At 31.1% G+C, this 26,876-nt stretch overlaps 2 protein-coding genes across 8 annotated transcripts in view; one reads left to right on the top strand and one right to left on the bottom strand.

Annotated features, from left to right (window-relative positions):
• Positions 1-19,710, top strand: part of LOC109604798 (uncharacterized) — a 48,086-nt gene extending 28,376 nt beyond the window's left edge. The window contains exons 1-10 of one of the 6 annotated variants that reach the window (XM_049961611.1): positions 2,765-2,816; positions 3,244-3,314; positions 3,385-3,479; positions 3,934-4,119; positions 7,856-7,970; positions 8,253-8,310; positions 8,822-8,954; positions 12,858-13,140; positions 13,834-13,994; positions 19,398-19,710. In XM_049961611.1, the coding sequence (XP_049817568.1) occupies positions 2,765-2,816; positions 3,244-3,314; positions 3,385-3,479; positions 3,934-4,119; positions 7,856-7,970; positions 8,253-8,310; positions 8,822-8,954; positions 12,858-13,140; positions 13,834-13,994; positions 19,398-19,599 (1,356 nt within the window). In that variant the 3' untranslated portion in view covers positions 19,600-19,710. Of the gene's footprint in view, positions 1-2,764; positions 2,817-2,860; positions 3,008-3,177; positions 3,326-3,384; positions 3,480-3,933; positions 4,120-7,855; positions 7,971-8,252; positions 8,311-8,821; positions 8,955-12,857; positions 13,141-13,833; positions 13,995-19,397 lie in introns of those variants that run through there. The other 5 variants (XM_020021332.2, XM_049961615.1, XM_049961613.1 and 2 more) reach the window with 5 other exon arrangements.
• The window catches only part of LOC109606196 (uncharacterized), a 69,671-nt gene that overhangs the window by 27,957 nt on the left and 14,838 nt on the right, over positions 1-26,876 (bottom strand). Inside the window, exon 2 of one of the 2 annotated variants that reach the window (XM_049961609.1) lies at positions 10,577-10,607. The exons of the other annotated variant lie outside the window; for it this stretch is intronic. The gene's annotated coding sequence lies outside the window, so the exon portion shown is untranslated. The remainder of the gene's footprint in view (positions 1-10,576; positions 10,608-26,876) is intronic. 2 annotated transcript variants of the gene reach the window in all.

Genomic DNA, 26,876 nt, shown 5'->3' with positions numbered 1-26,876 from the left:
AAATTATTAAATGCATTTTTGTCATCATTTTGAAATTATAATTATATAATTTAATTTTATTTGAGTTACGGTTTATTTAATTATACTTTAATAAATGATTTAAAATTCTTCACATTTTTAGAAAGTTAAATTATATTAATTGTTTTTTATCGGGAAGAATATATGCAGTATGTCTCAAAAATTATGTGTCTGATCTCAGATAAAAGAATATGGTAAACAAATTGTAATTTTTATTTACTTGTATTATAAGTACATTTCTCATTTCCGTCATTTATACAACGTTGGAATCGTCTGTAAATTGATTCAGTATAAAGTTGGAAGTCATTCTTTGGAACCCTTTTTAAGACCGTGTCACCGTACTTCTATGGATTCGTAATATTACCCTTTCGTGACCAATTTTAGTTTAGGGAATAGCCAGAAAACTGCTGGTGCTAGATCTGGTGAATATGGCGGATGTTGCGAGACAACAACGTCCTTTTTGGCCAAAAACTTCTTCACTATTCTGTACTTGTGAGACGCCGGTGCGTTGTCATGTAATAGGCGTCATGGTTCCAATATTCTGAATAATATTCTAAATAAATACTCTCAAATAATAATGACCCATGATCATGTGAGCTTGGTCCAAATTTCGATTTTGGAATTCATGATTTTTAATGACAAAATTTATTTGGGAAAATTAGAATTGTGAAAAAAGTATAAACACTAGAAAGATGAAAATTTCGTGAGAGATTAAATATTTGTTTATCTATTTAGTTCAGTTGTCATATTCTGGGTGGTGCAAACGTGAGGAAAATTGTAGCACCAGTCACCCAAGTTTTGAGACAGACCGAGTTTAAAATTTAAAAAAATTCAACGTTTTCTCTATTGTTTAAAAAGCATTTAAATATTTTAAATATAATAAATTTCTATAAAATAGGTTAGATTTTAAATTTTTATATGCATGTTTAAAGACATTATTTTTTAAAACAATATTAATCCGAGCACATAACACAAAACAATTTACTTCGCACACATAAAAATTCCCCAGAAGTAATAAATTCTGAAGTTAATAAAGTCCCTTATATTTACAAGCGCAGTTTCAAGTACTCGCCAAATTAAAAAATCATCCTCGAATCCAGAATAAACAACGGCCTTTAATGGCAAATATATTTCTAGATATTACCGGTTTATTATTGCTAAAAGGTAACGCCGCACTAAAAAAGCTTATTAAGTCATGAGAATAGTCGGTGGTTTATTGCTAATAAATTTTATAACTCCAGCTTTTAGGATCCTTTTTTTTACGCTCGTTCTTGCCGTTCTATTTTTCGCGAAATGTGTAAAAGAAGGATTATTTTTTACGTGAAGCTGATGCAAATTTTATTGTGACCTACGTGAAACACGACTGATTTAATTACGATAATACGATCCGTGTTAATTGTGAGTAAACTGTTGAAAAAAAAAACCGGGAGTATTATGCTCTTTTGAATCATTGCTCTGATTAAATTAAATGAAAATTTCTTGCACGGTCAAAGCAAATTTGTTTTGTAATTTTGTTATTACCTTAATCTTCGTTAATTACCAATAAGCAGTTACAAAGGAAATATTTGCCGGGGGTGAGTTTAATTACGTTTTATTAATTACATCCGATTTAATATTTATTCAGGTCTATTAAGAGCACCTTGCAAAACATCTGGAAAATAAATAGTGTAACTAAACATTTCTTAATTAATAATAAAATGGCCATTAAAGTCCATTAAATACGTTTTAATAAAGAGTATCGATGTTTTTGTATAATGAATTAAACATTGCCCAAGTTAATCAAAGGGAATTAAAATTGTAATGCCTAATTATTTTGCTTTGAATAATTTTGACTACTATTTCGGATAATGGAAAACAGGCTTTAATAAAAGTAAATTTATCTTGTGTTTTTGATATTGTTACATTTTTCCTAATGGCAAACGAATTGTAGAATAAAGTAATATTTGTTTGAGACTTTTTCATTTCGTTTATTTTTGTAATTACAGAGAATCGGAATGATCTGAACATCGGATATAAAATCTTAAAAAAAGAAAATACTCACACAAACAATTTAAACCACATAAGTTCAATAAGGTTTCTTAAACGGCATTTAACAATTTAAGAAAACATGGAGTATAAGAAACAAACAGAAAAATAAGCATCGTAACAAACTCGGGCATTAAATGAAGTTACATGAAATTTTCCAGGTTCAATTACCTTTAGAACGTCCGTAAAGTTCCCGGATAAAAACTATATCTGTTTCCGTTTTCACGTAAAAACAGGAGTTGGCGAACGAAATTGAATCAAGGATAAAAGTTACTGGATGCAACGAAGGTAAAACTTATTGCCATCAAAATGTATAATCCAACGCAAAAGTGGTCGCTATTTTATAAGACTTCCGTCAACTTTAAAAGGAAAAAACAGCTGTTAAAAATAGTTTCTGGATGAAAACATTTGAGATAAGTCGTCAGGTAATATAAAAGTAATGACTTCGTGGACGCAAAACCAAAGTACAAAATTACCATTTTTTCGCCCGTCGCTTATTTTATTATAGTTTCATTAAAGTCCTGACGGAAATTTGCTTTGATACCGAAATTGCTTTGGAACGACGAACAAGGACACGACTTGTAATTAAGGCGGTTAATTCCGTATTTTAAACGACTCAATAGAATTTTATTAAAGAGAAAAAATTGTTTAAGTAAATAAATTTATTGACTAACGATAACCTTTAGTGATTAAATCTGCACACTTTATTTATGTCGTAAAAATGAAGACTGTGTATTTTCTAGTGTTAATACTTTGTTTTTGCAAAGATGAAGGTAAAATTTATTATTTTTCTACACTTGAGTATACCGTAACTTTGCAATAGTACTGATAAAAATAATAAACTTTTGTAAACACACACAAATATTCAAGTAAACATTACAACAACTTGTGATAAAAGTATCTTATCAAAATTTCCAATTTAAAATGCATGGAAAGAAGCAACAGGTTGTCAACAATTGATCCAGTAAGTAATTTTATCAAATTTCAATTCGACATTTTATCCAAACTGAATAAACAGATATTTATCCAAATTGTACATATTTAACCAGTACTTATTCGTGTATGCTGGAATTATTAAAATAGTTCCACATTATCTAATCTATTTTATGTTTATTTACACATTTACGTGGACATGTCGCGTGTCTGTACAGTTGTAAATGTAGTGTATTCGAAAGACTAATTTAAAAAAAATGTTTACAGCCGAACTGTCAAGTGATTTTAAAACGTTACTCAGGGATATTACACCAAATTTCGAAGAGAATTTGAACCGAGTAAGTTTTAGGTTAAGTAGATTATGCATGCATACAACAAACTATTATACCGTATGTTTTATTTTTATAGGCATTCAACAATGCAGCTATCAGAAGTCACCAAAGGAAAAAGTCGTTTGTTCACAAAGTCGATAACACAGTCATAACTTTGAACGATACAAAAATGTAAGTGCACATGTGATGTTTCAGTTTTTTATAAATATTAATGCATGTCACGGTTTTTTAATGGTTGTGCCAATTTATTAATGTACGTCATGTGAAGAAATTTTCTTATTTTTAAATATTTATTAAACGAACAGTTTAATGTATTTATAGAGTGCCATTAAGATAAATTTGAGATCTTATCTAGTTTATTACCGGCTTAAAACAGCAGATATAATTATATATTATAATAAGAAACCATTATTATAAATATATTAACGATGTAATTAGAGTTTACTCTTTTAATTTTTAACGCACCGTATGGTTCCTTAAAATAACGACAATAATCCTTTTATTGTTCAAAGCTCAACTTTTATGAGTCATAAATCAATTACTAACATGAAACCGTCCAGTCTTTGAGACAAAGGCAATCAACTTAAGCCAATTAAATTATTCAAACACGTATATCCTGTTGTAGTGAACTCCGCAACCTGAAGTTTCCATGGGTGCCCGACTTCCGGATAAATTACATGTCAGCCAATCTGGCCATGTTGTGTCTGGATGTCGGCTTCAAACTGGGTGATCTGAGGGTCGAAGGTGACTTCGAGGCCAACAATTCCGTTCTACAAACTCTGCTTCCCGTCTCCAATATCGGAAAAATTGCGTAAGTGTTTTTAATAATGTGAACAAAATTTAAAATCACCTTTAAATTGAAAATACAGCGGGGTCCATACAAGACGGAAACTCAGTTGCATACTTTTTTATTTATAACTCGATTTTAATGATAGGCAATATTTTATATTATAAAAAAATATACGACCGACATTCTGCTATACCATTTTTTACAATTAAAAATTGAGTAAAACCGATTAGAGCACTGTTCATAAAAAAGAATTTAGCAACGTTGAAAATACGAGAAAATTGTATATACACATATCAAATGTTGGACATTAATAAGTTTGTCATTTTCCCTGAATAAATTATATTTTCTGACCAACTAAACCAACTTTTATAGATTAAAGTAAAATGTCTGAGAATATTAAATTTTAATTAATGTATTATAAGCAGTTATGAGCTTTGTTAAAATATCTATGAAAAATTATAAATGAGTTATGATAGTGATCATAGCAACAGACAAAATTAACGTTGTGTGATATAATGACATTAAGAATTAAATTAATTGTAAGAATGTATCAGTATATGATTTTCTGAGATATTTTTACATTTTATTCCACATTTTGAAAAGGTATAAATTCATTAGAAAATGTGAATAATTTTGTCACAGACTTATTAATAAATAATATTTTTTGTGAAATTCTGTATACACGAATTCTGATAGACGCTTTCTCTTTTTTTGGCTACTAAAAATATTATAGTAGACCTGTCCATGATGATACAGGTAATAATTTTCTTGGATTATTGACCATTTTTTGAGTTGTTTCTGTCTCTCACGGACAGTTCAATTTTTAAACAATGTAGTGGATATACAGAATTTCGAAAGTGCATACACCACATTGAAGAAACAGACTCTTGATATAAAAGTAATATTATTAAAAATATATAGCAAAAGAACTAGAGGCTTTAAAGTTTATTACCAATATATTGAATATTACTATTGCCCATTTTATTATTGGTCAACTTTAACAGCCTCTGTTTCTTCTGATATTGAGGTTTGTATATCTATTTTTTATATCAGAAACAATAAGCACTTTTCTGATACAATGTGGTGCACGCATATTCGAACATCCTACATATAATGAAATAAAACATTAGAGAAATAAAAAGAAACAGTATTAATAAATGTTAGAGAGTTTAAATTTTCGCGATCATTATTATTTGTTACTTTAAAGTTTTGGGTTTTGTCGCGTTTTTCAATAATTAATGTATGCCAGTCTTCCTGTTGAGATCATTATTCAAGGCTTAGGTTTGTTTTTTGCTGTTATAAATTAACTGTCAGTAGTTAATCTGTCATCATCAAAACGTCGACAAACATTAATTATACAAAAAACAATGAAACCCAAAGTTTTCTAGAACAAATAATATACACTGTTCCAAGAAATTAACCCACCTCCTATAATTTTGTAAATCATTTTTTTCTAATTAAGTAAATAGTACATTATTTGTATTAACTTTGAAAAATCCTCGTATATGACTTTTAAAAAGAGTAAACGCTTTTACAAGATGTTTAGTCTTTTTGTTATTTGAAATATATCGATTCTGGTAAATTAGTACAACAGCTTAAACATAGTCACAGAGCGCTGTTTCTTTAGAACTCATTTATCATCTCCATTTTATTTTAAATTTTCGCTAATTGTCAATATGCAACGGCAATCTAGAAATTTAACTCATGATGAGTGTGCTCAAGCGGTTGCTTTAGTGAAAGAAGGTTGGAGTTATCGCAGAATAGCTGAAAGGCTTGGTGTATCCCATAAACCATTTCCCGTATGTTACATCAGTACATGCAGACTAATGACTATAGTACGAGACCAGGTCAGGATAGAAATCGTCCTACAACTCCTATTCAAGATCGTTTTTATCTTCGAAACATCAGCTTGTGATTACAAGTCTCAGTTAGAAAACGTAGAAGGGGTTTGAATAAGTATTGAAACTATTCGACAACGACTTAGGGAAGATAATTTGCAACCCTGAGAGCCTGGCTAAATTTTACTAGAGAGAACGTCAATTGGATAGAAGCGTCTTGGTAACGAGTTCTGTTTACAGATGAATCATGAACACATGCTATAGGCGCGTTTGTGTATTTCGACTGCCAAATAAAAGATATGCTCAATGTAACTTCGTAAATACCACTTTATTTGGTGGGGACTCAATTATGGTGGAGAGAGGCATTTCTTTAACAGTACGAACGGACTTGCTGATGATAAGTAAGAGGAACCTTAATGGTGAACGTTACATTTTGGACATTCTAGAAAAACATGTCATCCCATATGCTCCTTTTATAGGTCCAAATTTTTTACTAATGCAGGATAATACACGAACATATATAATCCATGTTGTCCGAAATTATATTGCTGACGTTGGAATTAATGCTATGGACTGGCCAGCTCGCAGTCAAGACCTTAATCCAATGGAATATATCTAGGACTTTCTTAGGAAACATTTAAGGGACCATCCTAACTGTCCGAATAACTTAGAGGATGTGGAGTATCTTCTACTCGAAATTTGTGAGAATTTGAACAAAAATAAAATTCGAATCCAGATTTTGAATATAGAGGTGGAAGTACCCCTTATTAAATTCAAATTTTTATTTTTTTATGAACATCAAATATTGTTAATTTCTAATTTTTTTAGAAAAAACAATATTTTTTTAGAAAATAAGATTAGTTTATGACAATTATAATTTATTTTTCAGAAAATATCAATAATAATAAGAAATTATTATTGATGTGGTGCGTTAATTTATTGTAGTATATATTAGTATAAAAGAGTTCAAGTATGATTTCATCTTAAAAAGACCCCGCTGTATGTGAAAGGTTCGTACGGCACTAAACAATCCGAAAAGATTTTAAGAGTTTAACAGCAACGAAATGGATTGGAGATTCCTGTTTCCAAAAAACTTAATGTTTCAAAGCAAACATCTAGAAATTCGAGTGTATAAAAGTTCATCGCAAAAAAGAACTTCAAGATCATTTCAAAGAACACAATGTATAAAAATTTTGTGTAAACACAGTCCGCCGTAATTCGCGTGAATTTACTGGACCGACTCCAAATTCCACACAATAACTGTCACACGTAGCGGCATAAAATGCGAACTTGGCGCAATGGGAAACGGGGGAAAAAAATTACCAAGGTAGAGCCGAGATGAGTTTTTCCATACGCACCGGAATGAATCACATTAAATGAAACATTCAAATGTACATTATGTAGGATGTTAGTTTGTATCAAATCCGACAACTAACATTAGTTGATGTAAATTCGTGATGAGGCCGTGTATTAAATGACGCTACTACGTTAACAAATTCCGTTTTCCGCTTTGAGTGCGGCATATGTTACATGGGAAATTTATTAAACCACCTCCATTCACAAACCCCGAATAAGTAATGAGACGCCCGTACGAAAAAAATACGGGTCTTCATAAATTTTTATCCTCCGGTATCCGGAACCTGTTTGCACACTTATTAGAAGCGACGACAACAATTTTATCCGGAACTTATTCTCCCGAGATGAGACGATGAAGTTTTGTTTGTACGTCAGTTTTGTTCTTTTATTTGATGGAGAATTGGTTTCACTTGCGGCTAGAGCTTCCGGACATGATTGGATTGGTATAATTTAGTTATGTTCTGCCACCGTTTCCTAACTTCTTAACGCGATTTTATTTTGGATATTTTAAATGCAAATCCTGGATCTTGTTCAACAAATTGTACAATTTAATTTTGTTTCAGGGTTACGTTTAAAAACGTGACGGCACAAGGAAAAGTGGGACTTTTGATAGAAGAAGATTCGTTAGTGCCAACTAATTACGATTTAACTTACACTCCAACTGAAACGGAAACAGCGGTAACAAGTTTCATTTTAAATGCATTAAAAAACATGTAATTTATTTATTTGTCACGGGGGACGTGAAATATCCATATTTAATTTAAATTCAGACTAGAAAATCACAGATCAATGAATTTTATAAAACTCTCATACAGCTACACAACAAGTTCTGTTTGCATTAATATACATTTCTGTGCCCAAGCATAATATAGGAAACGTACCCAGTTTCCATTTAATTTTCTTTAAACAAACAGGCGAATTGGGATGCGGAATTAACTTTGCAATTGTGTATTTTCTTAGGTGAGCTATTTTGGCGACGACATCGAAATTGAAAATAAAATTACCAAGTCAAATGGAGGTGAGTTTTTGCCTAAATATTATTCTCTTGGGGAGTTTGTATTTTGTATTCAAATAACTAAGTTCAGATGAACACTTTTCACCATATTGTGTTTGTTTCTTTCCGATTGGTGCTTTAATTCAGTATATTGGATATACACATTCGCCATTCCTGCTATCAATAAATCCTCGCTGGCAACTTTCAAACAATTCAGAAACTATTTGGCATCCTGAAATTCAAATTAAACTAAGCGATTTCCTTCAAATTTGAAACGCGGAAATTGGTCTAAATAGTTCGTCGAGACGATTCACATTATCCACATTCCTTTTTAATCGGTTTTATGTCTTCAATGTGCCACTGTTATTGAATCCCTGCTTTATGGCGCGCCATATTGGATGATCAACTTAAAGTGTGTCTGTCTAGACAAGAAATCATTACCATTCAGGTGCAGTTCGATATTATCAGCTTGGGGGTTGTTCTAACTCACAAATTCAAGTTTAGTGTTTTATTATGGATTTTGATACTTTTATAGAACAGACTTTGGGAGACTCAATCTGGGACCAGATAACCGATATACTCACAAATCTTCTTCATAGACAGCTCGGCGAAACTGTTGTGGAGTTTTCGCTTACTGAATTGTTAGTGGACAAAGATGAAGAATTAAGGTAGGTAATAATAATAATCATATAACTTGTGATTCAATAAATATTATATCCTCGTAAAAAAATTTTAGGTTAAAGTCATAAAAACCTCCCCAAAATTGCTTGAATTTTGTATATTTATTTAAGACAGTTTCCTTCCCTGACATAAAATGATAATGTTGTGAGTTAATGGCTGAACTCGTCAATAAAGTTGCGGCCTATTTATAGGCAGTAATTAGTTTAAAAATGGTAACAAAGAGGGTTCGTTAAATTTAATATTGAGGACGCGTGAGTTAATGGAATATTATTATTCGATAAATATTGATTCCGGATGTCAAATATTAATGAATGGGATTTATTAATGAGCCACTCAACTTTATCGCTGCAATCAGGAAGTCGTTGCGAATTATTTAATAATGAAGGAACGTATTAATCGTGATTAGTTCATTCATACGTCATAAAAGAAATAATTTCATTATAACACTTTTATGAATGAGTGACGGTTTGAAGGATTTACTATATGACTATGAAACTCATCACTCGATTTACTTTCAAAACGTACAAAACTAATTTGTCCAAGTAAAAGACATAATGCCGCCTTGTTTTTTTATATCCTTCTACTTCTTTCTATCCATTTTATTCCGCTAAAACACATGAATATGTAAAGCAGGCAATCAATCATTCCTTGGGCCTTCTAACAGTTTCCTCGATGGCAAACAAAAATTTATTATTTAATATTTGTCTCGTGCACACACAACGTGTGTGTGGTAACACTTATTATTTCCAATAGACGTCAATTTTTTGCATTAAAATTGCACATACGAAATAAATTTACATTTCAATGAAATTAACATCCACATTTTCCATGTAATGCATTGTTTCAATTTCCACGTCATAATAAACGTGAAACGCGTTATATTATAGTTATTCAAAACAAAAGGACACGTGAAAGTCGGAAACTCGCATATTTTCCATCGTCTGATTTAATGAAATCCATATTGAACATTAAATCAATTGATACGATTAAACTGCATTTTATTAATGTTACAAGGGAATTTTTTTATACACACAATCCGGAAAACCGACAAGATAAAAGAACGGTTGTGGGTTTATTTAAGATAAATGTATGTGCAGTCGGAGGCAAAAAGTTTCTTTAGTTAACTGATATTTATATACAAAGTGGAAAACTGGGTTGGATATACTTTTTAGAGGATGTGAATATACCACAAAATTAGGGTTTAGTAACAGAACTTTTATTGTAGAAACTAGTTCACTTTATAAAGTTTTCTATGCTGTTTTCTAATTTTATGAAAAATTTATTTTATTAAAATTATGAATTCTAGAATTAATTTATTTAAATGTTTGTCAGTCGGACAAATTCAAAATGTAGAATTACCATATAACTAAAAAATCGTAACAAACGCTTACCATAAGCGTGCATTTTAATCCGGCAGCCAATTTGCAATCTCCGGGATATTTTGTACGGTGAAACGCAAATGAGAAGTTTCCACGTATAAAAACTGTCAGAGATCGTTACCGATGACAAAAGCGTTGGCACTTTAAATTGGAAATACTCGTTTTGTGTCACGTTGGGAGTTTTGTTTGTTAAATCGAAATCGGTTTGTTTTTATTCCGGTTTTACTCACCTAATTCATCTGCGACACGATGTGGATAGTACTGAAAAAATAATGTAACAATAAAAAAATAAATAAAATTGAAAGGAGTTTTTAAATTATTTCCTAGGAATGAAAATATGTAAATGATAAAACGTGCCCGGAATTTTATACTGATGTCTTGAGTTATACGTTCTGGAACTATTTATCTTTCACGTTTGACGTCGTACATTATTTTAAACAGAGTTTCCTGGAGTAATGGAATAATAAAAGTGTTGACAAATAAACTGCTAAATATGAAATGTTTTTGCTATTGCCTAAATTGTGTGTGTATTTTGTTTGTGATTAATAGTTTAATTAAGTAAATGGTATTATGATGGATGAAGTAAAACACATGCTGTGAGTTTAATAAACTTGAAAATGAATCGCAGAAGTCATAATAAATCTAAATTTAAAAGTAAAATAATTTATATAGTAAATGTATATTTTAACAACAATAAATGCGATAATAAATCTGGTAGGTTATTAAATTGTATGATTAACCTTGACGAAAAATGTATGTATAATAAATTATATAACTACTTTAATAAAATAAACTTATTGGAAATCTATAAATCAAAAATTATAAAAAAGTTCGTAAAACTAGTTGAATTAATATTTACTAAATTTAAAGTAAACAAAAATCGATTTCGTATTGCAGGTTGTATTTGTATTAAAATTTCAATTACATTTGCACAACTAAAAGTTGATAAATTCAATTTCGTTTATATCAAGAAAGAAGTAAAAATAAATATATTAAGTGTATAAACTATGAGACCAACCAAAGAATTAAATAGATAAATTAAAAAATAATAAAGTTAATAATAATTATAATTTTAAAAATGCTCCACTGGAAAAATTTTTATTTCCTTCAATTATTCAAAAAAAGAAACACTACATACATACAACATTTTTGCAATATTAATTATAATAATTATGTAATTTTGAAATTTTAGTTTAACATAATCCCCTTGGTGTTTGTATCATGTAACCATAACGCTAACGTGGTCAGACTGACACGCTGTCAGCCCAGTACAGTGGTCTATCATAATCTTGAAGAGAAGAGAATAAATAATAGATATCAGCATACTATGTTACCTGAACATAATTAGAAAACTGTTACAATGTTCAGGCTCAAATGTCAGAAAACATTTGTAATGCCCAGATTCAATTGTCATAAGGCAATTACAATGTCAGAAAGCAAATGTAACTCCGAGGCTAGTTCATCTCTATTTCTATTTCTCCATTTCTATTTAAAACATCACTAACACGGATATCAAATATCCAAAACCGTTTATCTTAAAATAATCAATCTCTAAAACAAATTGAACTCAGAAATTTCAATATTCAATTACCTCATATTTTAAGTTTGTTTGAAATGTCCAGAAATTAGTATTAAAATATTCATTAGTATATTCATTAGTAATAAATAGATCTAGTACGCACTTTACATTACTACGTTTTATTTATTGAACAAATAGTAACAAAATTTTTAGGTAGGGTTTTTTCAAAACACTGCCATATCCCATATAATAATAATAATAAATTTGAATGTATATCACATTCAACTGTTGGAAAGAGGTAGTAGAATAAGAAATTAATATAATAATAAAGAAATAAAATAAACCGTGATACTTTAAAGATGAAAATATCCCCCCAATACGCATATAATAGGTTAAGATGTGTCATAATAAACCTGATTTGAATGATACAGGAAATAAATTAAATTTTTTAATATAAAAAATGCATTTTTGAATTAATTTAAAAAACATTTAATTACATCCAAATAATTCAATTTTACTAATCAATAATTAAGCTGATTGAGATAAGCACTTAAGGCCGTACAAATTCTTCGAACTAAATCAAATTACCAACCAATAAATAGGGCGCAAGTTTTTGCTCCAGGTGTTATAAGCATCAATAATGCCCTTGCCGTGTAAATGATAATTGACGCCTCCGAAATGGACCGGGCGCCCGTTAAGAAATTTTAAACTGTACCGCCGTAAAACGGAACGGTTTCTCCGCGCTCTAAGTACGAACACTTGTTGAATTTAAAATTTCATGAGCTCCGAGCTATTCGGTGGAGTTTTTTTTGTTCCAGATTCGACGGATTGATTCTGTAACACCATTAGTATGGATTTGAGTGTCATTTTAAAACAACCGAGCATAAGTAATCATTCTTCTTTTATATCGCCGCGCTAGTTTTTCCACAACCCTCAAACCTTTGTGTACTTTCTTTTGAAAAAACTCCACCCTTCCATTGCCCTTTTTACAGAGACATTGCCCGGGAGCACTCGACCCGCGCGAACCGTTTGCTCGATTCCCTTTTGTGCAAGGCCAAGGACTATTTGGTCGCGAAGGACCGGCGATCGGTGAAGACGCCGCCCTTCGACGTCGTTTATAGGGGCAAGCCTTCGGGCGTCGAGCAAGGGTGGCTCAGAACGGACGAGGGATACATGCAGGATCTGTCCACGTTGACCAGGATCCAAGGACTCAGTCTCTACGAGGATAAGGCTAAGCTGACGGTGTATGGTAGTATTGTTCTCAGGGATTTTAAGGTACACTATTGTTTTATTAATTACACTAATAACTTCTTATGTCCATATGTAAGTAAGAAAAATTATAGATACCAACTATTTATCAAGCAGCTTTTAACTGAATCTATTACGTGGTAATTATAATCAATTACATGAAACTTGAGACTCGAATTTCCTCTTGTAAAATAGTTCATTTTGATTAACGCAAATTGAAATCGCGATCCCGCATTCAGAATTAATTTAGCGACCGATTAGTTCGTCTTACACGCGTATTTATTTTCCATTTACCACAATAACAACACGTTCAACAGCCATAAACAAATCAGTTAATTGTAAACGGTGATCGTTGATACGGCATATCAGTTACAGCGTTCATTACGGCACGACGAGTTTAAGGTCTTTTGTGTTGTATTAAATAAACATCCAGATGGAAATTGGGTTTATCTCGAGCCATTGTTCCCTGAAACGCTGACGTTCCGACATAAATCCCTTGATACAAGAAGGATACAAGGAAGAATATGATTTTCAATGCTTGAGAAATATTTTTTGTCCGTCTGGCATTAACGTTAACGTTAACACGTAACTTCGCACTTGTAATTGACAATAAAGCCGTTCTGAACACAATTTAAACAGTTGTCCTGGAGTTTAATTTGTTTCCTGTTTTATGCGATCGTGTGACACTTGCGCGCACATTAAAAATGATATTGGTTTCAGCACGGTTATGAAAAATACTACAGCAACTTCGAGGGTAATAAGATCAGTGGCAGCATCCGTACCAGTGTGTACAAGAACAGGATATTCCTGAAACTCGTGATGATGAAGGACGGGGAAGTGTGTAGCACGAAGCTGGAAACCGTCCAAGTGGTCTCAGTCAAGTGAGTAGATGAGTTTTCCGACTTGTTTATCGAACTCAACGTTTTTATCGTCGTTATGTCCAGGAAATTTTGATTTTACTACGTTTTGTATTTGATTAAAACGGACCAAAACTCGAATAAAAATAGATTTTGAAGTATTATATACAAAAAATGAATGAAGACGTTAAACAATTTTAATCTTGGTTTGTTTTTAAAATTTTTCCCATTTACAAATGTTGAGATTACTCATAAAAAAATTTAAATATATTTTATAATTGTAAATGAATAAGATATATCCAGTATATTTTAACCATAAATCTTTTATTTAATGTGAACTGTTAAAATAATATTATATTTATTATTAATAAATAATAATATTATTTTATAATAATAATATTTTCTTATTCTATAAAATGTTACATATATGTTTCTGAATTGAACTGAACATAAATATACTCTCACCATAAAAAGTATCGCATAATTTTTAAAATATATATATTTTTATATTTGTGACTGATTTAATTTAGATTTAAACAATTTTAAATTCTGGTGTATAAAGAAAATAAAAAAAACAACAAAAAACACAACAGAAATACTGTGCAAAATTTTATTTTTATTTTAAAATTGTTTGTGTACAGTACATTTGATTTATTTGCTAATTTAAGTATACAACGGCACCTTAAAGAAATGATAAGCAATATAACATCTAAACAAGCAGCCCAAATCATGGCCCTAATTGAAGATGGCAGATTGCAGCAATATTTGACAGATTTGATGGGAATCAACCAATCCAGTGTTTCAAGGGATATAACACAATTTAGAGAAACAGGAAAGGACACTAGAAGGCCAGTTTCCGGTCGCCCAAAGTGTATTATGCCTGTAGATGATCGTTATTTACGTTTACAAACATTGACTGTCCAGGATTCGTATATCTGTTAATTCCGTCAGGAATAGATTAAGAGAATTTGGAATCAGACCCAGAATAACTGTTACTGCACCGAATCCAGATTTTCACTTTTCGGATCCGGTAAACGCATTCCATTGTACAGACGCGAAGGTGAAAAATTTGCTCAGTGCAACATTAGACAAACCCGAAATTGTGTAAGTGGCTCTATTATGATATCGCGTGTTTTAAAGCGCATATCGAGTACAGTGTTTCGTCGTAAATCTCTGACAATTGACCGGTATATAAGAGAGATTCTTGAAGAAAATGTTGTACCGTTCGTCCTCGTTATACAACAATTTTGTTCTTATGCACCACAACGCTCGCCTGTACTTCGCTAGAATAACTGTAGACTACCTGCGAGAGGTTGGAATTCAAGTTTTAGATTGGACAGCAAATAGTCCAGATATAAATCCAATCTAGCATGTTTGGGACCACCGAGAGAGATGCATAAGAACCCCTAATATCTTTCCAGACAGTCTTGATGAGCTGGGAAACGATTTAAATGAAGAATAGAAAAAAATTGGATATAGACTACGTTAGAAATCCTACAAGGAGCCTCCCACATAGAATGGCATATGTCAATATAGCCAGAGACGGTAATACCAAATTTTAAAATGATTCAACTGTGTTTTTTTGTCACCCTGATTTTTGGTGATTTACTGTTATTTTGTTATGCTGTTTTTTTTTAATTTTTAATTTTTATGCAATAAACTCTTATTAACAATTCCTAAGTTGTGTTACTTGCTACTTCCGAACATTTTTAGAAGGTAAAAATAATAATTTTTAGTCAAAACTCGATAGTAGTAACTTTAATTTTCAAAGGGATTTTTAATGACAATTTGTATAATATCTTTTTTGTTTGATAATTTTGGCTCATCTCCATGGCACGGATTCAACCGAATATATGACAAGTCTATATTCCTTCAAGGTTCTTGAATTGCTGTGATTGGTTATAAACGTAATCCCCAGGCTGATGTCTGGAAACTGGGACGGGCAAGACAAAACATCTATATTTTGATCTATTAACCAATCACAGTTCTTGAATTAATTTCAGCAAGTCTCATTTCCTCTACGTTGGCTTCAATTTCAGATGACGATAAGATTTAGTTGTTTTTTTGACATTCGAATTATCCAGTTTTATTCTAACTGATACAAATTTAATTTCAGGTGACGATAAGATTTGGTTGTTTTTTGACATTCGAATTATCCAGTTTTATTCTAACTGATACAAATTTCTTCGTAGCTACCACATGGCTAGTTTCTCTATTTTTTTAAATAATACAGGAAACGATTGACTTATTTAACCGTAAACTCTCAGCCATCTCTTCTTCTTGTTTCTGACAGTTTTGGTAAGGCTTTTTTTAATCAAAATGTATTACAAAACAAATGTTTTAAATAAAAATAAAAATAAGTTTTTTTCATTAAAAAATATGAAATATATATATATATATATATATATATATATATATATATATATTACTTCACCGCTTAGCAAAATATCATTTTTCTCATAACATAAATAATTAAAATATTCATTTAAATAAACTAAAAAATTGTGAAAATTTTATATAATATTAAATATTTGTTTTACAATTATCTATATTTTAAATGTAGAAGTAGAAATCAAAATTTAAAATGTTCTAAAAAAATATTATCGTTTAGAAAAAAGATATTATTATTATTATTATTATTATTATTCTGTTGAAGAAAAATTAAAAAATATGGAAACATTATAAATTAATTAATTTGAAATTTCCATTACACATAAATTGTTGCTAACTTAGAAATATTAAATAGAAAGCCAAAAGAAAATACATATAATTTCATTTACAAAAAGTAGAAAATCTAAAAGGAAAATTTTATTAAATTATCCGTAAGGGAATATTTGAATTATGAAAATAGGAAAATACTTAATGTTAATTTAAATAAACTGTGCTTCTTTTACCAAAGAATTTTATATTATTTTATTTTTTTATATAAAAAACAAAAATTATGAAATAAAGTATGACTTAATTTAATGATCAATTTGAATCGTTCAGTATATAGTTAATAACTATAAAAATCATGAAATTATCCTTTAAAAATACCATGGAAAAATATGATGAAAAATAGTATGAAAATTATTTTAACTAATTTTAAAAAAGGTATCATTGTTGAAAAAAATTAAATAGGATAATCTATTAAAAAATTGTGAGTCAATGACTTTGGCTACGAAAACTCCATTTATTCAAACCAACTTAATTAAAACATAAAACATCGTATGACTCTGGCACGAGCTCAAGGAAATGTACAACTTCTAAGCACGGACCAATTTTCTCTATCAACAGTTTCAAGGTTTAGACGGAATCCACTAAATTAACATTTAAGTATCTATATTTTATTCAGCGCCGATCTAGATTTTTTACGAGTCTAAAAATAACCCCGTAACTTGTCTGTTTTAAGTGTATTACGGTAGCGGTTTAAGGTACACGAATTTTCACTTCTGTATAGTACTCTAGAACTGGAAGCGATCGATGCGTATAAATTTAAAAAATTCACAAATTGAAAACGCACGCAGGCGGAAAATTGACACGTTTATCATAATTTTAAATTTTACACATCGGTGTCTTCCCTATATATATATATATATATATATATATATATACGTATGCATGTATTTCGATTATTACGACAAATATATTTTACTGACCCGCGCGTGGGTCAATTTACCACGATCAAATCAAAAGTTAACGTTCACTTCCCAGAAATGAAAACCCCACATTAGACGCGACGCAGATTCTTGGGAAAGTTTCTCGGATGTCGGTGTTTTGTTTTCGCAACAATTGCACGACCATTCAGCACTCCGCAACTTTTGCGAAACTTCTCGAACTTCCGTGTCATCGGAATAAAACTCAAAAAAAAAAACACATGAATTATGTTTCAGGTTTCATTAAAAAGGCGTATTCGTAATGGATGGTGCTCTCGAAGGACAATCATAAATTTCAATTGTAAATTCATTTTGTTTTATTCATGGTCTGTGTTGAGTAAATGGAATTTTATATGTGCCAACTTTTAAATTATTTTTTTGTGAAGAACAATCCTAGCTAGAAATTAAAAATGTTTTACGTAACGTCCACGAACAAAAGTAGCTAGTCATTAAAGTGCGATCCAATACTGTAACGCAGTTAGTGACTTAATAACCTACAATAATCCATCAGGATCAGGTGCCAATTTGTTGATGCGGCCCTAACCCCCACCTCGACAAGACTAATTAACGCGGATGTGTTCCTGTGACTTAATTTAGCCGTATAAACTTACAAATTGGCTGTTGCTTATTTAGGCTGTGTCTTGTTCGGTTACCTGCTGTTTTTTTCCTTGTTTTAATTTACACCGATCGGTTTACCGGAAGCTCGGTTTACGGTGATTAGTTCAATTTGTTTTGCGGTAATGAGATCAGAATTGATTGTGTGTTTGGGGTTAATTGGATGAAAATTCAAGGTTGGCTCCCGAATTAGGTTATGAAGTTTTTCTCCGTTTCCTTATAGTCTGGGTGATACCAGTTTGGAGTAGTTTTTAATCCGAGTGGATTGAATTGAGCAAGGAAACTCCATAATCCAGAACAGATTAAAGGACGAGAGCGATTTAATTTATAATATTTCACATTTATAACTTCCTTGTCACTCACTCTTGGAAACGCTTTTATTAAACAGATTATAATTTTTTTTATTAATTATTCATTTAACTCCCACATATTTCGAAAGCACTAAATGCACCATATTGTGTTAATTCAACTGAAAATAAATTTCCATACAAATAAACTTTTGCATTCAGTGCAAATCAAAATAAAAAAAACTGTTGATTATTCATGAACTTCCTAAATTTGTGAAATTTTCATTAAAATTCATAAAAAACCCCCTTCGACGTTTTTGCTGTGCTGTCGTAAAACCTACTCATTATTTTCCAATCAATACGCCTGGTTAATAATTCAATATCGAATTACAATTACGTTTCGTCTAAAAGAGTAAAAACACAAGTTGCAGACCTGCAACCGGTATCAAAAGTCAATTCGAACGTCTGAAGTTAAATAAGACCGTTTACTTAAGCACAATTAATATTTGATCCGCTATTTTGTCAGTGTTTAGAGTAATTTACAATGGTGTAGTCGAAGTTTCCAGCCAACATCGACCAGACGATATTTATTAGTGTTTCTGCTATTGACATTGAAACGGTTCTCAATCAATCCAGGAGCACAATTAAGTCAGTCAATTAATAAACAATTGTCGGAGTTTGATAATAAACATTTCTAATGGGTCTATTTATTAACTATGAGCAATTAAATACCAGTTCGTCTTATCAAACGAGGGAGTAAGAAAAGGAACGATGAATTCCAGGAGGGCGTATCCAGTCGAATTGTTTCAATCATTCATTTACACCCTTAATCTTAAGATTTATAAAATAGTATGTGACAAATAAAAATAATGAAATTATTTTTGTTTCAGAGATATTGACGTGGATGCATCTGGGTTGGCGTCTCTTAGTTGGTTAGTTCCACGACTCAAATCGTGGGTAATAGCAAATCTTCGCTATCAAGCGGTCCCTGTGTTAGAAAAACACATCAAAGAAGCATTTAATCACGCGATCTCTAATACCGACTGTCTCTCACTCATTTCAGACCAAATAACTTCCCCAGTTTTGTCCTGACTGTTGTTTTGTTTGTTTTTCCAAGAGTTTATTACCAAATTTACTGGGGTTTTATTGTTGTTACTCAAACTGTTCTTGTTATAAATGAAGCTAATAAAGTTGTAAAAAGTAGTTTTTATTTCATTTCCTAGAACACAGACTGAATATGAAAACGGTTTCTGAAATTAAACAAAAACAGCTTGCGGCGTTTTAAATAACCCATGTTTCAAAGATAATCGTGCTGAAAAGATTGTTGCGGGTAAAACTGGCATTAAAGTTTGGGAATCGAATGTGGCAGTGCGACGTAAAAATATCGGTTTTTGTCAAAATTGAATTTCTACAGCGATGAAATGTATCTCCAACCTCATTTTCCGCTTTTGTGTAGATTGTATCTTGGAGGGATTGCGGAATGAATCGATTTATATTAAATTTAACTCATAAGGCTGTTATAAATGGGACCTTGGATTTTATTCGCCGAATCCCGCGATTTGCACAGTGAAAATAGAATTTTCATTCGTTTTCTAATTTAATAACTTTTGTTCTGGTCCATTCGTAATTCTCATCGCGCCATTTGTGTCAATGGAATCGTTCGTTTATCGAAGTTTAGAAGAGAAACTTTGCAAACTCGTATTATATTTACATTACTATTACTGAATTCAGTTGTAATACCCTCATTTTCATTTGTTAAATTTAAGTTTGTATCTTACAAGACGGAGCAAAGAAATAGATGGATTTCAAGATGTCAGTTTATTTCTAAGGAAAACTTTACTCTTACAATATATGTGTAATGCTTTCATTTGCGATTTAGTTTTTGGTTTGTATAGAATTAAATTAATTAAAAGGTGACAAATATTGAAAATAAAAATCCTTTCGCCAAACACAAATAATTGATTTTTTTTGATAAAATAAAACTTTACATAATATAATACATAATAATAATAATAATACGGTAATATTAATTATATTATATATTTTATAGGTTTCCATATGTTATTTTTGACAAATAATGTGCTTTAGCAGTATCTTTTGTAATATCTAGCTTAAATCATGCTTACATTACATTACATAATAAAAACGCATTTATAACTTTCTATGTATGTTATTTATTTTATTTAATAATTCGAAGTTATCGAGTGTATATTAAAATATTTTGGTCTTGACAGCTTTAAAGACATATTTTCTGTGGTGGCGGAATGCTTTACGTATACCTGGTAGTCGTATGTAAGTACAATGATACGCGATCTAATACTATTCTGTCGGTTTACCTGTAGTGTATCCTTCAAAAACCTTTTTAAAATACAAATTACATTAAAACTAAAAGATGTGGGTATCGTGACTTTTGAAGCAAAGGTTAAAAGTTAAACTTTACCATATTAGTTAAAAAGGCCTTTCCAGGTTAACACCGTCTTTCTGCTCGACAGTCACCACAGACCAGTAGTAATAATTGTTAATGAACGTCTTGACCTTTAAGTCATGTTTTACACCCCCGTCTAAAATAAACATTTATCCATGGGAATTAGTCCCGTTCGCCGAATCCAATTAGTCCTAATAAAGTGACGGTCGTATTAACACGTCGCCCGTGAATAATTAAAAAGTGCCCCCGAAAATTGTTTCCAGTAAACATTGGAGTAGTGTCGCTAAAGGAATTAGTAGCTGTAAGGCACACTAGTTGTATTTGATTAGCAGACCGCTAATTAAGGGTTGACCGTTTTGGGACGACTCTTTAATGGCGGAGACGTCCAGGCAAAAGGACGAGTTTTGGTGTTACCATACTACACTTCGGGGACTTTGTGGTTTATCTTTTGATCTTTGGACTATTGATATTTTTATAAGAGATGGGAGTTAATTAAGTTTGTTACAATGTTTATTGTACATTAAGGTTTAATTACAATTTAATGCCGTCACGTATTTTTGTTCGTATCAGTTCCAGATGCTCCATTCTAGGAAATATTAATCCTACTTTAATAGTAGGAACCTTCAAGTATGGGACCAGTAATTATCGGAATGACATTCCTCTATAATAACCGTCGTTGTGTAGTAAATGGATCACCCGACTGAATGATTAATATGCGTTAAGAGAGTGACTATGAATTTCGGTAATTAGAACTTCTAATTATCCAACATACTTTGTATCTCATTTTGTTTATTAAAAGTCTTAATTTGTGCGTTATTATACAATCAACAGGTGGTCGAACTATATATTGTTTGTGCTCGTTTAAACTTGAAAAAAACTTCCCGTTCAATTTTAAACTATCGATGATTCACACTGTTGCAAATTTAAAATGTGCGAAAAACTAAATTACCAGCACTGTTATTTTAACTATGTTGATTTTAATTTTAATTCACTGAATTTTCTACCGAGGTACATGGACGTGTAAATAAACAACATGTAACGAAACGAATACTGAACAGCACCAATATTTTAATTTAAATCGTTGCACGCATCGCAAAAAATTGATACGTTCCGTGACCGTTTTTGACTAAAATGCGAAAACACACATAAATAACCAGCGTTATTTAATTAATGCCCTGCCGGAAAATTGCCTTTTCATGTGACAAAGTAATCAGTTCAAGTAATCAGATTTCGTTTCTTTCAACTACCGAATAAATTGGTACTGCACCTGTACGAAAAGGGAATCGATAATGGGAACGGCCAATTTAGACTTCTGAAAGCGAATTCAATGCCAGGATTAATTCCCAGTTAATAACGACGTGGCAAGCGCCAACTCTTAGGGCTACAGTTACAAGATGGGCGGGCATTAAATGTTCAAAAGGCGAACTTTTACTTACTGCTGTTAGTATTCGGCGCGTGACGTAATTTTCTACGGAGTTGAACGTAAATCATATTTTTGTTTTATTTATATTTTTAATTGAAGGAAATGTAAATGTAAATGTATTCATATAAATAGAGAAATAACTCACACGACTATTTATTGTTAATTAGGAAATGCATACTTCTAATTAAATGGAATCAAAATAATTCATATTTTATTTAAAATACACTGTAATATTTCTACAATTATCGTTAGTACCTAAATCGACACAATTTCTACTTAAATTAAATTTTAAACAAAATAAATGCACATTTAAAAATATATATTTATTAAATAATTTATATATAACTTGTGTCTCTTCGCACAAATTTGTTTCATAAGTAAATTTTGAATATTTTTATTTGATTTCAACACTCGCACATACGCTTTAAGACTGAATTGAGGCGTGCTTCTAACCAATGAGATAACACTAAAGTTTCCAAACATTGCCGATTTATAGTTTTCAACAACTACTTGATTCTACTGTCTAGTGGATTCTCCTGTAGAAAGGTTTTTAATACTGCATCTTTTTTTTACGATATGGCGTCTACCAGTAATAACACGAAAAAATTTACTAACATATTCTATGACACTTCAATTAATAACAACAATCCATCTAAATATTTGGTATCTTAACTAAGACCTCATATCGTTCCATAAGTTTTCAATTGGATTTAGATTCAAATTTTGCACTAGCCAATCGGAAATTTTAAAAAATTAAAATCTTTTAGTCAGTTTTGGACAAAGTTGGACGCATGCTTCGAATTATCATCGTGTATAAAAATCCATGTAACTGGTAAATTATCGTTGGTAAGTGATTCCACTACATCTCTCATGATTTCTCTATACACGATGGTCTTATACTATGCAATATTGAAATAACCGCTTTTTACTACATGCATATGATATTTTTGTCTCTTTGTCTGTCTGTCTGTTTGTTCCCGCTAATGTCTGAATTGGCTAGACCTATTTTGACGGGACTTTTATTGGCAGGTAGCTGATGTAATAAGGTGTAACTTAGGCTACTTTTATTTTAGAAAAATTCTTTTATTTTAGAAAAATAAAGTAATGTTGCAATATCCAAGTACTGTCCAGTACCACGCGCATGCCACCACTGGGCCGTCACGTAGGGCGCCTCACACCACTTCTCCCACCAACGATTGATTGATAGTTTGATTTGATTGATATGTATCTTTTATAATTCCACCGAGCCGTTCTTCTTATCTTATCTTATCTTAATTCAAAATATTTTGTTACATTTTTACTGCTTTCCTTTTTTACCTTTAACTAATAATCATAAATAATTATAAATTAAGTACATTTGTGTTCAATATTCAGATTTACATTGAAATTGATAAATTATGGGTTATTTTATTTAGTTAGTAACGTAGATAGTTGTTTTTTTCTAATATTTAGTTATGCCTAAAAGAAAGTCAAATCTCTCTAAAAACATGCCAACAAGCCAAAGATTGCGACGTGAAAATGAATCTGAACAAAATACGGAAAGTCGTCTTACAAATTACAGATTACGGATGTCCATATCTAGGTCGAATGAGAGTAGTTCTGTGAGGAATGTATGATTACAATTAGATAGAACGCGTCATTCATTGTTAAGGGTTCAAGAATCTTTGGAATCTCGAGATCACTGTCTAGAAAACGATCGTATTCAACACGCTATCGGACGAAGTCGCGAGTACTGCTAGTATATATATATATATATATATATATATATATATATATATATATATATATATATATACATATATACATATATATATATATATATATATATATATATATATATATATATATATATATATGTATATATATATATACCATTACCACCTGATCCTACTCTATTGAACTTAATCACTTCATCGAAGTACTCTTCACCAAAATTCTGGAAGATAATTAATATATTCTTTTTTAATATTAATGGTTTCTTTATTGAAATACATCTGGTATCTGACTAGTCAGTCAAGAAAAGATTTCATGGAATTCTTACATTTTGTCTGTCTATAAAAGGGGTTGGTTTTTTGTTAGGACGTTGTTTTATTGTATTTTTAATTGAGTGTGTTGTTTCATATTTTTTAGCCATCTTAGCAATAATTAGACCTTGTTGTTTCATGTTAATTATTAGACTTTTTTTAGAGTAGTGCAATGTTTCTTTCTTTTCACTGAAAGTGAGTTCTTCACTAAAATAAAATAAATCATACAAAGATAAATTCTTACTATTCTATTTGTGCCACAAAGTGTAAATATGTTTCAATTTGCTATAAATATTTTATATTTATTAATAATCGTAGATATGATCGCTGTTCCAAGTGCCCAAAGTTATTTATATTCCTAAAAAAGACGTGGCATAAGCACGATTGAAAGTAGCCATTTTCCAGACGAACAACTTATATTTTATTAAAATTTCTCGAATGTTTATAAAATCCTTGCGACATGCCACAAAAAAGGCTCTTGACTTAATAGGCTTTGCTCCGAAGTCAATATTTACAGTGGCACCATTTCGACACACCAATTTCTGTCAGCCAATGTATGAACTGTCCAGTTTTTGCGCGAAAAAACCTTTAAACTGTAACCCGTGCATTAAGTGTATTACACGATCTTTGCCAAAACAGAGTGGAACCCGCTTTGTCAATAAATTGAAGCGCATAGAACTCGAGTTTGGCATATAATTTGAAATCTAATTTTAGCGTGATTTTATTATTAATAACTGAGAAGGTTATGAATTCAAAGCAGCTAGATGATAAGACAGGGGCGAATTTTTCGTCGGAACGTGACAACCCACCACAACGAGAGTGCCACCGAATCAGATACTCGAAACACTTTTCCAATCCCGATCTCGATATTCGAAAAGTGAACGCAGTCAATTTTTGATACCTCAACATTACGCTTATAATAATAGTACATCGATCGACATTAATAACTAATTTGTTGATAAATAAAACAGGTTAATTGTAAATGTAGCGGAATCAATAAAATTTCTAACGTTCTCTTAGGGGAATCCGTAACAGTTTCGGGTGTTTTATTTTCGGACATTCGTGTGTCAACCGATGAGTAAGTTGCAGATCTCGGAAATTTATCGAATGGCGAAGTGTCTCGAGTCGTGGCAAAGTGCCACGTCGCAATAAAGTTTTACAGATAACACGTAGTCTGTATGCAAACAACAGTATATTTATTTTCTCTCAACAAGGTAAAAAACTAACTTTTTGGGAGCCGTTTTTGTCACATCTAAATTAATAAATTACAACGAAGTGACCTTATCTATCACAAATATGACAACATGAATAAAAGATGAGAGATCAGAACTGGAAAAGTCACTTAATTAATTTATAAAAAGCGACCCATGTAAACAATGTTAAATTGCCACCCAAAAATGTTAGACACAACTTAATCAATGCAAATCTCTGATAGTCACAACATCCACTCCCGCTCGATTTGCTTAAATAACCCACTCCATCTAGGGGGTAATACCTACTAGAGCAATTAGATCAAAAGCGATATCCGTGGCGAGATTAAGATCTCCCACATCGCAGCATCCGGTAACTCCTGACATAAGCGAGCGTCACGTACCACACACCTAAATGGATTTGAATGTGCCGTTTGATTTGCTCGAACAAAAACGAACAATTAATTTCGGTTGATACGTGAGGTACGTCGGAAAATTATATCACAATGGCCGTACAAATTCACACTGTTTGATATGTCTGTTCTGTGTGCGATCGGGGATTATTGTGCATATTGATTTATTTGTTTTTATTGTTAATTAAAAAAGTGAATATAAAGAATGACGTGCATGTTAATATACTATACATTTATGTGACGGTTTTATTTATTTTGTCCAACTACAATACTATTTTACGAGCAATTAAAGAAGTTCCACTGAAATCGAAATGACTAACAAGTATTAAAGGAAATGAGCTACGAATTTTTTTATTTGTTTTCCTTAGTTTTATGATAAAACTTTCATTTTTATAAAATTAGAGGAGTCCAATGAAACAAACTTCTATCAAATTTAAAGAGAGAGGACCCATTTAAGATGCAAAGACTACCTAAATATTTTTATTTAATGATGTATAGCTCACAACATGAAAATCAAAAGCGTGTGTCACGATAGAAAATATATCTGAACTTGACAGAGATCAACCATAAGAATCTCTGTAGTCAAAAATCGTCAAAAATATAATAAAATATTATGTATTTATTATTATACATTTCTTAGAAAATATTGCACATTAATAAATCAGTGCCAAATTCAAAATCACATTCTTCTAATGAATTTATTTCTTTTGATTTACCGTACAATAATATATGTAAAATATCAGATAATAACTTAACCTTCTAACAATCAGTTAGAAGTTGTTAAAATAACTTTGAACATAATGGAGAGCTTTCTCGTCACTGAACACTGATCAACTAAGTGCAACAAAAAAAAAAACAGAACTTCTGCGTCTTATTGACACTAGGAATTAAATT

Source organism: Aethina tumida, chromosome 1 (genome assembly GCF_024364675.1).
Source record: "Aethina tumida isolate Nest 87 chromosome 1, icAetTumi1.1, whole genome shotgun sequence".
Taxonomy (NCBI): domain Eukaryota; kingdom Metazoa; phylum Arthropoda; class Insecta; order Coleoptera; family Nitidulidae; genus Aethina; species Aethina tumida.
The sequence above is the reverse complement of the archived record's forward strand: the minus strand, read 5'-3'. Positions and strand labels throughout refer to the sequence as shown.